This window comes from Microchirus variegatus, assembly GCF_963457635.1.
Source record: "Microchirus variegatus genome assembly, chromosome: 17".
Classification (NCBI taxonomy): Eukaryota; Metazoa; Chordata; class Actinopteri; order Pleuronectiformes; family Soleidae; genus Microchirus; species Microchirus variegatus.
The window spans coordinates 5,774,740-5,791,629 of NC_139818.1; the positions used below are offsets into that span (position 1 = coordinate 5,774,740).

Here is a 16,890-nt window from a genome sequence, read left to right on the forward strand (position 1 = left end):
TCAATTTAGTGTAACCAATTCACCTAATCCCCATATCGCATGTTTTTGGACTGTGGGAGGAAGCCTGAGAACCCAGAGAAAACCCACGCACACACTGGGAGAACATGCAAACTCCTTGCAGAAAGGCCCTTGTTCCGAAGTTGTTCCAAATGGGGCTCGAACCCAGGAACCCGGGTCTTCTTGCTGCAAAGGCAAGAGTGCTAACCACTACACCAACCGTGGGCCCCGGAAATTGCAATTGGCCCAAAAAATGGCAATAGGTGCATCCCTAGTTAACACGAATCGAGATGCCACTTTAAGTAAGAGCTGTGGTTCACCCACTGCCATCCAGTCAGTCACCAGACACACTCCACAGCATCTTCTCTGTATGCATTGGCCCCAATGTTACCAGAAAGGAATCCTCCCCAAGCTTTGTCTGGGGAAACTTCCACTGAAGTTACTTGGCCAGTGTGAGGAGTGGTTGATCAGCTACCATTACTGGTTTCTGACCTGGACTAAATGTAGCTGATTGTTTGTCTGAGGACTTTTATTAGGGGCTGAAGTAGCCTCTGTGATGCTGGCATAATATGCAGCCCATGAGATCCATTCTCCGGCTTGAAGGTTCTCTTTCACAATAAGGTTTCTGACTCTCTCTAACCACTAACCTCTCTTTAACCTTCTTAAATCACACTGATGAGAGGACGGGAGGCTGGATGAGGATGACTGTTTGTATTCAGGACAGGAACATACAAAACCTCATCAGGTGGCAGTGACACATCCAGATCCATTGTTGTTTAGTGAGGTGGCAAGGATTTCACATGCTTCTTCCCCATTTCAGCTGGATCGAGGATGTCAGTCAGATTCTCAGTCTGTTGACTGTCTAAAGAGAAGTGATGTTGAATGATGCTGATGCATGTACCATGGAGGGCTGATGTTGCTATTGTTGATGATGGGCTGTGGTCAATGTTATCAAAACCACCATTGATAACCTTGACTGCCTGAGGTGGGACCACAACACCAATCTGCTCCAGTGACTGATCACTGAATTCGCTAACTCTATGCTGAATGTTTTCCAGCGGTCATATGACACACATATTCCTCTTTTATGCATGGTCTCCACCAGATATCTAGTACCACTTTGCTGGTGTAGTTTCATTGCCAGATATAGCGAAGCTGGTTTCTGAGCTGCATCTTGCAGAGTTGAATATTATTTGCTGCCCAATGGAAGTTGCATCCTGGGACTTCTCAGGTCCAGGAGGTGGCTGATCAGTACCCGATCCATCAAGAAGCATGTGTAAGAATGATCTCAGCATGGGAGGGATAGAATCAGCTTCACATGAAGTTGAACCTGTAAAAGCATGCTTCATGGGGAGATACTCTTGCCGAAGGATTTTGGCTGCTTGGAAGATGATGGAGAACGGAGATCAGTAGATGTGTTTTCATGTCAACAACAGCTCTGCTCAGGTCATCATCAAATACAAGGGACCAGACACAATTAAGACTGATCTGATGTCAGGAATGAGGCGTTCAATATCCTCTCGAAGGCATGTGGTGTTGCATTTAATGTTTATAAATCGGAGATTAGAAATGTGCTTGTCATAGAAGGCTGTCAAGTCACACATCACCAGTGATTCCCCTGAGCAACTATAGTCCTCTACGTATTCAAGCAACTCATTGAGGATAAACAATCAGCTTGAATCAGCTGAACTACATCCTGACTACCACCACTAATGTCCACTATAAACTCAGGCAGATCCCCTAATGCCTTCAGCTCCTGGATGTTGTCGACAGCTTCTTTGTTACACGATTGCAATCTTTCAGGATTATTTCGCAGCTTGAATGATGAAGAGGGATCTAATGTTTTTTCCATCTGTAGGGTAACCCTTACCCAAGCTAACTAGTTAGCTAGTTATTAGTTATATAACATTAAACACATTTTTCTATTCAATGGGTAAATAATGTGTCCCTCAAAGTGTTAACCTTTCACCTCAGACCTTGAACAGCTGTCACAGCCCCTGATGCAGATGGGATGTGTCAGGAACTAATGCATAAGCTACTCCTGACTGGTCAAAATCTCATGCTACTTAGGACAAATGTAATGTACAGAAGTAGCTTCACTGCTTGAATACAAAATTAATGATTTTAAAGGAAAAGATAAATAAAGTCACTTTGATGACACAGTTCGATGACACAATGTGAAATGTTCGTTTTTACCCCCAATTGTCATAATAATGGGAAAACTGTTGGTTTCTTAAACTTGAAACCAATTTTATTAGATTCCTTGACCCCCAAAATGTACACTTTGACACCAAATTTGTCATTATAGCTAAAACAGAAGCAAAGATATGGGCTCAAGAGTATTTTTTCGGCGCATTGGCGGCCATTTTTGAAAAAAAGTGTTTATTTCCAATACAAGTGTGATCTCACTTGTGTCTTAGGATAAATTTATTTGTATGGCCCTAAGGTACTTCCATACCAAAGGGGACCTTTGCATCATGACTTGAAGTCAAAAGTCACTTAACCTCCCTACTAATTCTCATATTATGATAAAAGTATGACCATTGAAATTATTGGGACCAAATAAAATAATTGGCTAAGCCACCTGTCTGTCATCTGTCACGCGCCTCGCCGACTGCTGTGCATCTCTGACAGCAGGGTTGCCAACGTGGCGACTTTGTCGCTAAATCTGCCGACTTTTTGTGGTGTTTGGAGACTCTCGCGTGAAAGCACGTATCACTCTGCTGCAGTTAACAAGCAGTGGGTGTTGCCAGGATCCCCTCCCAAAGCACAGTAGCCTCTGCAGTCCCAGCCTAGTCAATGGATAAATCAATGGATAAATCCTGACCTATATTTAGTGGTTATATGGCATATAGGGCATCATACAAACACAAAATAAACAAAATGAATGGCAATTTCAAGTTCAGTATGCAATTCAATAACTATAACTCAAGTATAACTGTTGAAAATATGAAACTACTATACAATACAGTGAATACTACTGTACTACACTGGTGTAGTGTGGCCTACTGTAGTGAGTATATTGTCAATCACCACTAACCCACCAAACCTGCATGGTGCACACCTGCTCACTTTTGCACACTGTTGTATGCTCATGTAATCAGCAGTAGTAGTAATTATTAGTAGTCACATAGACGGCAGACTCAGACGTGAGCTTTACTTTTGTTTTTTGAGTTTTTTTTTTTTACTGTTCAGCAACAACTTGCTAACAAAGACATACAGCACACAGTCAATATTGCATTACTTGACCAACAGCGACCCCTAGAGCTGTGGAGTAGCAACTGTATATACAACATATTTATTTTGTTTAAGAAGCTTACTGGTAAACAGTAAATACAGTAGTACCTTAAATCAAATCACTGGCTGTAAAAAATAGTGCCAACTTCTCAACATTGTTTACCAGTCGCAAAACAGTTTTCTCAGTACTTGCATTCAATAATCATTGAACAGTCTGTAGTGCTAATCTCTTCTACAGTAACAACTTAACTTTATCATGTCACTTTGCTGTAACTTAAATATGAGTAAAACCAACTCTTATTCCACTGACATATGCACAGGTTTCTAACACATAATCAACTATGGAGTTAGATTTGTGTCTTTATTATTCAATCAAAAAAAAGTTTGCTTCAATCAAAAAAAATGTTTTCAATCAAAAAAACATTCACTTCAATCAAAAAAAAAACTTTTTAATCAAAGAAAAAAATTGTTTGGATGCAAAAATATATTTGAGACTCAAAAAAATGCATTTGAACACTGTTTTTCTTTGATTGAAAATGTTTTCTTTGATCGAAGTGAAGGTTTTTTGGTTTGAAGCAAGTTTTTGATTGAAGTAATGCTGTTTTGCGTTTGGGCCATATTATGGGTAGGACAGTTGTGTCTTAATTATTCAATCGCAAAAAAAGTTGCTTCAATCAAAAAAAATATTTTCAATCAAAGAAAAAAAATAAGTGTGGTTGTTTTTTATTGAAAATGTTTTTTTTTCGATTTGAAGTGAAAAAAGTTTTGAAGTCGTTTTTTTTTTGATTGAATAATAAAGACACAAACGTTCCACAGTGGGTGGGTGCTTCCCCATTGGTCAGACATGTTTGAGTGACAAGTGTTTACACCAATGATGTCTTTCTGACAAGCAAGTCATGGTCGTCAGCAAGTCAGGTCGCAGTGCAGTGGCAAAACAGTATTAAAATGATTTGTGTCGTGTTATTATCCCACTCTGTTTAATATTTCGATTAAACATAAAGCTTGGTGTTAGATATCTCACGCCGTCATAGTGCACGAACGGCTAGCTGATAACGTTAGCCCATGGCTCTGCACACTGAATGAATTGTTTATTTTACTTAAGTACAGAGGCTTGCTATGTGCTAGTGCTATGTTATGTTATAATAAGTAACGTAATTAGTGGTCAAACAACAGTCCACAGGCCAACTGTTGCCCGCAGCCCTGCCTGTTTAGCAGCAACAGGTAATGCAGACCCTGTCTTCTCACACAGCCCACAGTACAGCTGTTTGACTATCTCGCTCTCTCTCTCTCTCTCTCTCTCTCTCTCTCTCTCTCTCGCACGCGCGTTCACGGGTAGTGGTCTCCCCACCATCAAACGCTCATAGACAGAGGCAGGTGCTTTTATTTTGAGAGCGGGACATACATATGCCGTTCCGTATGGGAACGACGAACCTCCCCCCGGTGAGGAGGAGGCGGCCAGCGGGGGCGAGAGAAGGCGCAGCGAGACGAGTACACATGTTCGCGGCCCAGGGAAGCGGCGAGGTCCGGGTGGGGGGGGCGCTGTAAAGCAGACGGCCGGAGCCGCCTGCCACCTTCGCCCCGAGCCTTTCCAAGCCGACCTAGAGCCGGTCGCGCCGCGGGGGCCAGCCGACAGCCGGTGGCGAAGAAGACCCTGCGAGGGAGCTCTCTCCGCACACTGGACCCTACCTTACAGGCAGGGCTGCGTGCAACAGTTGGTGTAGACACTTGTCACTCAAACATGTCTGACCAATGGGGAAGCACCCGCCCACTGCGGAAAGTTTGTGTCAAAATGATTCAAACAAAAAAAAAACGACTTCAAAACTTTTTTCAATTCAATCAAAAAAAAACATTTTCAATCAAAGAAAAAAAGTGTTCAAATGACATTTTTTGAGTCTCAAATATTTTTTGCAATCAAACACTTTTTTTCTTTGATTGAAAATGATTTTTTTTATTGAAGTGATTTCTTTTAATAGAAAATATATTTTTTTTGTTTGAAGCAACTTCTTCTTTGATTGAGTTATAAAGACACAAATGTCCTACCCATAATATGGCCCAAACGCAAAACAGCATTACTTCAATCAAAAATTTGCTTCTAACCAAAAAAACCTTCACTTCGATCAAAGAAAACATTTTCAATCAAAGAAAAACAGTGTTCAAATGCATTTTTTTGAGTCTCAAATATATTTTTGCATTCAAACAATTTTTTTCTTTGATTGAAAAGTTTTTTTTTGATTGAAGTGAATGTTTTTTTGATCGAAAACGTTTTTTTTTGATTGAAGCAAAGTTTTTTTGATTGAATAATAAAGACACAAATCTAACTCCATAATAAACCAAGGTTGCTTCAACTTATAATTCATTTTATGTCAAACGGTCATTTCACATTGTTGAGCATGTTTTGATTTTTTTTCCCCCCACATTACAAAACGATTACTGTTTATAATTGTCAAGCCAAGCAGGCTTTTTTCTAATCCTGGTGGGTCTGTCCGGGTATCATCTGGTAAACGTGCAAGCTCTGGCTCAGGGGTGAAACAGCAGTTGTGCCTGTGATGTTGTCCTTTGTACCGTCTGGGACCAGAGAGAGATGAGAAGTGTTCCATGTCCGTCTGCTTTCCACATCACCCTGACAGGTGCCTTTGACAGTCCTTTTTTAACATGGAATGGTTTCCTCGCTCTGACCAGGCTTCCTTCTTTGATCCTTAGCACCTGTGCACCTCTTTTAACATCGGTGTATTCTTTTGAGGCATCCTGTTTACCGGTGACACAATTGTGCAGCTGCTTTTTTTAGCAGCATTGTGTATTTGCTCGCTGGGACAATGTTTACTTTTGTGCGTATCATCATGAGCTTGTGGTTGTGACACCCCTGTGGTGCTGTGTGGAGTTGCACCACATGTGAACAGGAACTCCTGTATAAAGGATTTCCATGATCTCCTCTCTTGCTCAGCGGTGAGGAGTGTTTCTTTAAAGCGGACCTAGACCGGAAGTTCACATTAACGCTGTTTTTTAGTTTGTATCTGCGTCATTACCTCGTTTAAGAAGCCCTGAAGGTTCTAAACAAACAGTTCAGCCACTGCTGAGAACGCTGTGTCTTATTAGGTTTTTTCAGAGATCTCGCTGAGCCCGAGATCTCTGAAAAAACCCGGTCCGGTTATGCAAACACCGGTTCTCCTGAACAGCAGATCGTCCTGCTCCGGGCACTAGTCCGGGCACATCCGGTTGCGTACATTGAACCGCAGAAGAGGAATAACGTCCATTGTGGAGGTGTTTCACGAGCGACAGTGTCTTCTGACTCTGGGTCTAACTCCGGGTCAAAGTCATAAAAGGGACTGCGGCGGGGAGTCGTGAAGAAGCTATTTTTAAACATTGTTAAAACAATGTTTTGATAATGAGTAGCAGTGCATCCACCGTTCCAGAGGGGTGAGCTGCGCTTCTGAGAGCGGGTGTACTTCCGGGTACTGGCCAAACACAAGACTCTGTCTTCTGGGTGTGAGACTTGAGTCTTGTATCTCGCGGCTGGGAAACACCGTCAGAAAAGAGGATTTATATCTGCTCGTTTACAGCAACTAGGAGGTTTTTGACCATAAAAACAAGTTAATGTATGTAAGTAGACCTCCATAACTAACATATATGTGCAACAGGACCACTCTATGTGAGCTTTAAAGAGATACTTCACCAATTTGCATGTTGCTTTGTATTGCTAGAAGAGCAGTAGTATTTTTATTTTTTTTTAAATGTGCTTCCTCCCTCAGTTTTCCACTGAGTTGTAAAAAATAATTTTTGCCTTTTCCAAATTTGCCATATTTTACTCACAGTATGGCAAACGTCGGTTCAAGGCTTGAAACTACAACGCTAGTTCTGCACTTTTTAGACTTACCCAAAAGGGGACAAGACTTAATTCCCAGAATGTAAACCGGCGCTCTGGCTCCAGCCGCACATACTGCCGTTGTCTGTTGAACTGTGGTGTACACATGAATGCAGGGTAAGGTGAAAAAAAACAAAAAACTTTATTATTCCCAAAGGAAAATGTTTTACCATCATATTCAAGGGTACAAATTCAAACAAACAAGGAGCCACATCTAAAAACATGTCTAACAAAATATGCAAACAAAAAATAAATAATGAAACATGTAGAGCGGTGACGGACTCTGATGTGACACAGCTGGAGGACTCTGGTGAAGAGGAGCAGACACTGGATGGTGTGTGGTGTGAAGATTTTCTTCAAGACTGAAACCATGTTTCTCCTGTAAAGGACAAGGAATACAATTACACTAAAAATATGAACAAGATTTTTCCAGGAAAACAAACCTTTCATCAAACTATGCCAACTGGGTGAGCTGTGAACATTCACTCTTAGAAATAAAAATGCCAAGTAGAGCCATATAAGGTTCTTTGGCTTCATAGGGGAACCCTTTTTGGTTTGAGATAGAACCTTTTATAAAGGTTACACCTGGAACCCTTAGTGTTACCAAGAACCCTTTTAAAACCCTTTATTCAGGAAAGGGGTTTTAAAGGGTTTTCTGGATCAAAATGGATCTTACTGGAACCATTAGTGTTACCAAGAACCCTTGAAAAACAAATGGTTCCACATAGAACCTCAGCCCTTGTAGAAGAACACTTTTGGAAACCTTATTTCTAAGATTTTCTAAGAGTGTACCCTGCAAATACACTGGTGCTGCATGATCAGAGATTTATGTAAAATAGCTTAAGGTGGTGTAGCCATTGAAAATAAATGTCAAGTTATGTGTAAGTATGGCTATATAACTTTTATATATGCTGTCTTTATTTAGATCACTCTCTGAGAAGATAAAAACCCAAATGATGTTGAAGCCGTGTCTCCAGGTGACCCTTGAGCAGAGCCTCATCCCAGAGGACCCCAAGTCTGTGCTTTCCTCTGAGCGCTGTAAAACTGGAGTCTGTGAGCGCAAACAAGAGGGATACTCTGAGACCTATGATTGCTTTGACTTTAAGATGGAACAGACAGAAAAGCCTGTGGAGGCACAAGGAGACACAGTTGACCTCAGCTCTACAACCTCCTCATCTTGTTCTCCCTCCTCTCCTTCCTCTTTCTCGCAAGGATCCTCTCCTGTCTCTACCTCCTTCCAAACTTCTGTATCAGTTGCTCACCCACTTTCAACAACAGGAAGGGAGAACGTCAGGAGGGGAAGTTGTGCAAACATGCCAAATAATGCTGCTGTTACAGTGACATCAACTCTGAATAACATGATATCTTTACCTGAAATCCAAGAACAAGGAAAAAAGGAAGCGCACCACCCTACATCCCTCCCTCATATTGATGAAGAAAAGGACAACAGACCCTCAGTTGTCTATGAAGAGATTGAGCAGCGATGGCATCGGGTGAAGTCAACACCCTTGAGAGAAAAGAAGCAAGTGCCCATCACCACAGTCTTACCAACCTCTGACAGACTACCTACCCATGAGCTTGTTGTGCTGCTAGACAAAGAGGTGTGTTAACTAGCGTTGCTACGGTACAGTTTTCCCACTGTTCGGTATGCATGACGGTTTTGGTGCTACGGTATGGTTCGATATCTTAATCTATCTAATATAAAACTGCTCAGACTAGCAAAGGCAATATTGCATCGTAAGAATAATGAAAAGCACGGATATAATCACACCACAAACTTTATTTAAACAAAAGTACAACATAAAAATACACATATTAAAAATAAAGTTTAGTGCTATCCAATAAAAATAAACAACATTTTAACCCACTCACAGAAACTACAACTACAAATACACCATGCTGCTCCAAGTGAAAGAGACGAGTAATGACGATGTAAATGAGAGTCTTGCTCTGGGTGGCGCTGTAGAGCGAGTGTCTGTCCAATATCCAACTTCAAACCAACTTCACTGCACTGCATAAGAGATACTTGTTGTTGACATCCATTTTCTCATTCTCATCATAGTCTACGCTGAATCCTAAATGATCTCACACAGCGAACTTATACGAAGACGGTGCCACTTCAAACTTCCTTTTTTCAGAGTCTCGTTCACTCGCCATTGTTTATGCACAGTTCAGACAGCAGCTCAATATTTGCATAGTAGCACTATTGGCTTTGAGGAGACATGAACAGCGCTGCTCTCATGTCTCTGCTCCTGAGTGGATCTAATCACGCAGCATTGTGTATTTTAATACATTTTGACCAGATGAAACATACCGAAATACCGTTGTTTGCCGTTGCGTATTGAAGCGAACAGGGTGTACCCAACTGTTTGGTAAAATACAGAATATCGTTGCATCCCTAATGTTTACTGAATGTGGCCATGTATAATATATTATATTTGTTTATCAGACCAGCTTGTGTCTTTCTTTGATTCATATTTTTGTTTAGTTGGGACAGAAGCAGAATGAGCTGGATCAACTTCAGAAGCAGAACAATATTCTGAAAGAGAAGCTGGAAGATGCACTTCGAAGCGAACTGAGTGCCAGAGAAGGCTATGTATTGCAGGTACTACAGTCATCCATAACACGGCCATTTCTACACAGAAAGGGAATAGCACCATGTTTTGACAAAAGAACATTGATCTTTAAAATGTACAGAATAGTATTATGAGGTTAACAACATAGTATTCACATACTGGTGCAGCAGTACCTGATTTATTATTCAGCCTCATGATAATTTTACAAGTTGCAGCAAATACATAATAAACAGATGTGGGTGCTTATTCTCACACTTTCAAGCATGTGTGTTTTTGGCATGATAATTCACTAACTGTTTTTATGAGTTCCACATCTTCTATTGAAAACCATTGATTTTACTTCATGTGCTAAAGGTAACAAACTCAATCAATAGGCCCTGCACTGTGCTTTTTTCTCCTCCCCCTCCCATCTCTGCTTTGACTGTATGTCAAGTCCAAACTTAATATTCGCATGCCTTTTTGTGTTTCAGAAGTGCATACATAAACTTTCTGTTTTTATTAATTGTCTGCAATTGTCAATAACCCTCTCAATTTTGTGAACAATCATTTTAGTTTAAAAAAAAAAAAAAAAAGATTATTATAGCATCCATTCATAGCGTAGTGGTAAGCTCTGAGATGTGGTCCACCCATGTATGACAGGGAAAGTAACTGTATATCATTAATGAAACTGTCTCATCAATCTTTTTCAAGACTACACCACCCTCTTCATCTTCATCACACAGAGTACCATGGCAGCACTTGCACAAACTTAATCAAGATTTGCAGGGTGATTTGGAAACCCAAAAGCACAAGCAAGACCATGCTCAGCAGCAGATCCGGAGATCAAACAGAAGCAAGAATTCTCAAGATGCTTTAGACCACCATGTGACAGATATTCAGGCTCTGCAGCATGAAATAACATTTTTGATGGCTCAAATCTTGGCTTGTGAACGGACTGTGACTCAAATGCACAATATGCACAAGTTAGAACAGGAGCATTCAAGGGAACAAGTGGAATATAGACAAAGTGAAACCACCCTATGTGCCCAGCTAAAAGACAGCGAGGACAGACAACATGAATTAGACGCCTGCCTATTGGAGAGGAACCAGGCCCTTAGGCATCTTGAACACAGACAGACACTGCAAAGAGACCACATGAGAGAGGTACAAGGGTTGGATGAGAAGTCTCAAGATGTGACTGCCACTGAAGAGAGCCAGGCTGTGAGGGCAGAGTGCCTGAGGAAGGAGCAGCACAGCATGCAAGAAAGTCATGACAGGGAAAGACAGAGTCTTTGTCGAAGATTAGCTCAGGCTGACATGGTACAAAAAGAGATAGAGAACAGAGTGCTGGAAGCTGAGCATCAGGTAAGGGCTTTGCTTAGAGGTATGCAGAACTCACAAGGAATCACATACAAGGACATAGTTGAAACACACAGAGAGAGTATGCCTAGGGTAGAAGAGAAATGCCATCTCACTTCTCACTGTCAGGAGCTTCTCAACCAGATTGCAGACACAGACTGTGAGGTGAATGGATTCTGCAAATATCCAGAATATGAAAAAGCTGAATACTACACACTGCAGCACTCATGTGAGAGGGCTACCCTGGAGTTTGAAAAAGTGAGCCACTTCCTTGGAGAAAAAGAAGAAGAGATCCAACAGACTAAAGAGATATATGAGAGGCTGGTGAAACACAAGGAAAGGGACTTAAAAGAGGCACTTATTAAAATGACCGTTCTTAGCAACAGCTTGGAGCAAACAGAGCAGAAGTTGCAAGCTAAGGAGGAGCTTTTCTGCCAAATGAGTCAACGTCTCTCAGAGCCCCGTAGTGGTGAAAAGAATCTGCAATCCATGCGTGTGGTTGCAGTGGACTATAACGCAGAGCTAGAGCAGCATCTAAATGTCCTGCAGTTGGGCTATGCTGATCTTCACATGGAAAGACAGCAAACTCCAGAACAGAGCAAGAGGGGAAGACTTAATACATCAACCTCCTTATCACTGAACACAGAGCATACATCCAAGACAGAGGAACCCCCAGATGATAAGGAGTCACAAAATAAGAAGTCAAGTAAATGTTTTTCCACAATTCAGAGTCAAAAAATCATCAACTTAGAGGGCCTGGTCAGAGGCCATGTGGGCAGTGCTTTGACTGCAGCTAATATCTCTTCTGATATGCCACATACAAATGACATGGAGAAGTTTATCTCCATTATACATGCCTTAGAAACTAAACTGCTGGCCACTGAGGATAAGCTAAGAAATATGACACGCAATTTAGAAGAGCAGCGATCTACCCAGGTAGATGACGTGACAAAGACTGATTTCAGGAAGACAAAAGGAAATTACTATTACACAGGAAAAGAGTTTAGTTGTGGTAGTATGATACAAAGTAGTGCTGCCAAAAACCACTATATGAATGCTTTGGTGTGTGTGGAAAATAGTCGTAAGAAAGTCAGAGCTTTTCTTGTTGGCTCTCTTGCTGATTCACTACTACATTCACTGTCAGATATAGAAAAGGATTTGTTCAATGCATCACTGCACATCCAACAAGGACAAATGATGCAAGAGCACATAGCAGTTGTCCAAAATCAAACTTCAGAGGTTCCAGAGAGTGCACTCTGGAAAGAAATGGAGACATTTGAAACAGATGATGCAAAATCCAAAAACAGTGTGTCCGCTAATACAGAGGTTGATGCCACTATCTTGAACGCTTTAATTAAAGCAGAGCTTGTATACTCAATTCAAAATATTGAACTTTGCTTTGAAGAGAAATTCAAAGTACTGAAAAGAGAGTTAACTGAAGCTCACAGTAACTTATATCAAACCGTAATTGCTCTGAGAGCAATCATTCAAGCTTCCAAAAGCCCTGCTTTGAAAACTGTAATGAAGGAAGTTGAAAATAAGTTTTTCTCGAGTAAACAAAAGTTAGCTGACATTCACCCCCCTGAAGTTGCTCCTTACATGGAGCAGATTAAAATGGAAGCAGCTCGAGACTTGGCTTGGGACACTGTAGGCAGACACTTGGCTGTAGGAATTCTCCCTTTTGGTGATGACTCTATTGAGCTACTCCAAAATGAACATGATAACCTTGCAAAAGAGATTCAGAGGCAAGCAGCAATCCTCCATAAATATGCTCAAGAGATAGAAAGTGGTGTAAACCATCCTGGACAGGTTAAAATGACCCATGATCTTTTCAGGCACCACATTTCACATCCTTATTTAAGCACCACTCTGTATTTGCGTGAAGCTCTTATTCATGCACAGGTGGCCTATGTTGCATGCAGATTACAGGCCACACATGAACACGATTTGGGTTGGTGCAAACACACAAGTCAGAACATGGATGTTGTTGTTCAGCGTGCAATTCTAGAGAAATATCAAGGCACTTTACAGGAGGGACGTCTGAGGTTCTCACAGATGGTGACCACTCTACAAATAGAGATTCAAACACTTAAGAGTGAGATCTGCAAACTTGTGAACCGGCTCTACCAGCAGCAGGAGCAGCTGGCCCTCCTGGAGGAGCATAACGAGAAGGACCCTGAAGAGATGAAGCAGATGCACAATAAACAGCTTCACCAAGCTTTGACAGAGATGAATATCATGGATATAGTTGCTGATGGCCAACAAAAGTTGGAGGTACTGCTGATAGACATCGATACTGTGAAGAAGCGACACAAGAATCATGTGAAAAAACTGGAGGAGCACTTTGAACAATGGATCTGTGAGCTTCAGCACAATCCTAAAAAAGAGTTAGAAAAATTACAATCTGAGTTTGTGGGAACCAATCCTTGCAGTAAAGAGGTCCTACAGGACAACAAAGGTGTTGAGGCTTTACAATTGCTAATATGTGATCAGGCCTTAATAACAATGGAAGAAGAAGAGCAGGGGAAAGGCAATGATGCACAATATATGTCAAAGATGGACTTGATAGGGTTTCTGAAGGAACAGATCCAGGACCTGGAGACAGAGATGAACATGATGCAGATCGAAATGGAGAACAACCACCTGGAAGGAGATGTGGCCAGCCTGAGAGAGAAATACCAGGGAGACATTGACAGTCTTAAGGTGTTTGCTCTTTCACTATTACACTAATGAAGCTATGTGTGTCAGACAGAGATAGTAAATAAGTAGTGACATATACAAATTACAGGTTTATTTTGTTCATATTTACTGATAATTTGGATTTGGGAAATGGTGGTATTTCAGAACACCTGTATACAAAATGTAATGCAAAGACTAATTTTGAACTCTGTGGCTTTTAACATGTGTTTACAGTTTTTCTCAATTGTTTACACACAAATTCTGGTACTTGAGACACAATGACCACAATGGGTAACTCATGAACCAACCCCCTGAACCAACTCTGCTAAACTACAAGCACAATTCCTGCTTTACACTCAAATTGCAGTTGTAAAACACACTTTTTTCAAAACATTACACACAATTCTCTGCATTTGGCACAATTTTAATGGAGAAAATCTCTTGTTTTCACAAGGAACACACTGTCATTCAAAATTCTAAAGTTAATTTTCCTACTATGCAAACTGAGTCATCACATGGGAAAACACCTGTCACACAGGTTTACCATTTGCAATCAGTGGGTTAGCATAAAAGGGTTCTGTTTTGTATGTGGACCACTGTGCAACTTTGTGTTGGTTGGGATGGACACTGTGCACATTGTTTTTGTGGGAAATATATAGGAATACAATATATTTGTTATTGTGTATTTGTGTGTTTTGAGTATAAAAATAATCCGCTTCATCCTCCAGTGGAGGGTCGCAGGGTGACATATGGCGATCGGCGGGGTCACACCCTGGACAGTTTGCCAGTCCATCACAGGGCCTATAAAAACAATATTCTAAAATACTTTACACAGTTATGTATGTACTGTCTGTAGTAAGTGTAACACTAAACACTAAAAAAGGCCTAAGTCATTATGATCAATGGAGAAGAAGTGTTTTCCATTCATCATAGTGTTTTACATTGAGCACATCAGTGTTCAACTGGTTCTTATTAATGTCTATTGATATGATGGTTTGTGTGTGTCATTTGAAAACAAAATACCATTTTGAGAAGAAATAACATTGTTTTGAATGTTAAGTTTCATTTTGCAGGAGAATTTGCCCATTGTGTGTGTGTTTTTGGATTTTGTGTGTAGAGTTCTGAGAGCATGAGGCAAGGTTTCAGAAAATGTGTGTAAACAATCGAGAAAAACTGTAATTCAAATATTGCTTGGCTCTATCACTGACTTTGCATGACACAATGAGTGAGCTAGTATTAGACATGGCACAGAACTGTTACAAAATGTAATATTGGTGCTAAAGTGTAATGTAACTATGCAATGACAGAATGATGTCTTTCCCTCTGAAGTCGACATGCGAACGTGGGTTTGCGACAATGGAAGAAACACACCAAAGAGTGATAGAAGACCTCCAGAGGCACCATCAGAGAGAGATTTCCAAACTTTTGGAGGAGCGTCAAAGACTACTGGCTGAGGAAACTGCTGCAACAATTGCGGGTAATGAAATGTATTTTACTTGTAATTGTTGGACTTCAAATAAGATTATCATAGTATAGACTGAGGGCTGGGTACTCCTGTGCTGCTAATTTTCCTGAATTGTTTAAATTCATGAGATCCTGCTTCGATTTCAATTTTTGATTTCATTTAATTAATTTATCAATTCTAGATATTTCAGTTTGCATAGCAATTTTTCTTGGCTATGAAAGACATAGAATCACAAAACTAATGCAAATTGTATAACATTCTCTAAATGTGTCCATAACAAATGTACCCTCATGACCACACTGCAATTCTACAGTACAGTTCTAGATGATAATTCAAATGCCAAACCTGTTTAAGTTCAAAATTCTACAGCAAATCCTATTGCCACTTAAAGTAATTGACAAGTTGTCCACAAGAGGGTGCTGTGAGTGCAGCTTGGCCTACATCCATGCCCTTTTTGCTCATCAGATGACAAAAGTAATGTTCTGTGGTGACATTTGAGGACACAAACAAACAAAAATGTCCACCTGATTGGACAATCATGACACCAAAGCATCTGAAAAGTGGTAATGTGAGACTATCATGGTCAAGTCTCGCGTGACCACAATCTTCTCATGAGAAACAGGTTAAAAGATCGATCTAATGATTTTACAAGTCAATATTCCAAACAAAAAACTATTTGAATCAGAAAAACTTAATTTTTAACCCAGCCCTATATAGGCATAATAATAATAATAATGCTAGTATCAGAATATTACTAAATATGGGTTATCTGTCTTTTACTGCAGCTATTGAAGCTATGAAAAATGCTCACAAGGAGAAAATGGAGAAGTCCCAGCGCTCCCAACTGAGTGGACTGAACTCTGACATTGATGAGCTTCACTTACAATATGAGTATGATATCTTGGTAACACATTAAAAGGGCACAAACATCCACCGTCACTCAGTTTCCAATAGTGTCAATACTAGAGCTGGGACGACTAGTTGACGTAGTCGACTTCAAAAATTCGTCGACATGATTGATGACATGATGATGATTTTGCGTCAACGATTTTATTTTGTTCCAAACAACCTACTTGATGAACTCTCACTCCAGTCCAGTGGTGGCAGTAAATATCCACTAGAACGCTTGTCGACACTCACGTAGACGCCTGAGTTTAAAACAGAAGAAGAAGAATTCATAACAATGGCAGCGGCAAGCTGTAGCGGGAACACCGAGGAACAAACAGCAAAAAAAAAACACGTCTATGGTCTTCAAAAGTGTGGGAATTTTGTTACCCTTAACCCTTCTAACAATGTGGTCCACAGCAGTACAACAGCAATGCACGAGCATTTGAAACAAAAAAACCCTGGAGCGCTGTTTCAGGATGGCAGCAAAACTCCGTACACTCTGTTGATTTTCCCCCTTACCCGCCCTGAAATGTTCGTTTATCAAGCAGTGGCAGTAGTAAACCAAAGATAAACGCTACGTTAGACAGCTGTTTTCTAGTTATTGATCCCGTTCAATAGAGAGTCACACAGACAAACACGCAGGCGCGCACATACATACACACACACACTCTAATCGAAAAAATTATCGCTAGATTAATCGTTTGTCATGACGAAGCTATTTTGCATCCACCGTTCCAGAGGGGGGAGCTGTGCTTCTGAGAGCAGGTGTGCTGAATAGTATTGGCCAATCACAAGACTCTGTCTTCTGGGGGTGAGAGTTCACTCTGAAATATCACGACTCAGGAACAGCG

The 16,890-nt window shown here is 40.8% G+C and overlaps 1 protein-coding gene across 3 annotated transcripts in view; it reads left to right on the top strand.

The window, feature by feature from the left end:
• LOC310938926 (myosin phosphatase Rho interacting protein) overlaps positions 1-16,890 on the top strand; it is a 39,162-nt gene that overhangs the window by 15,295 nt on the left and 6,977 nt on the right. For 2 of the 3 annotated variants that reach the window (XM_083903563.1, XM_083903564.1), the window contains exons 1-3: positions 12,318-13,710; positions 15,016-15,163; positions 15,937-16,042. In XM_083903563.1, the coding sequence (XP_083759689.1) occupies positions 12,529-13,710; positions 15,016-15,163; positions 15,937-16,042 (1,436 nt within the window). In that variant the 5' untranslated portion in view covers positions 12,318-12,528. Of the gene's footprint in view, positions 1-8,018; positions 8,695-9,581; positions 9,699-12,317; positions 13,711-15,015; positions 15,164-15,936; positions 16,043-16,890 lie in introns of those variants that run through there. The other variant, XM_083903565.1, reaches the window with a different exon arrangement.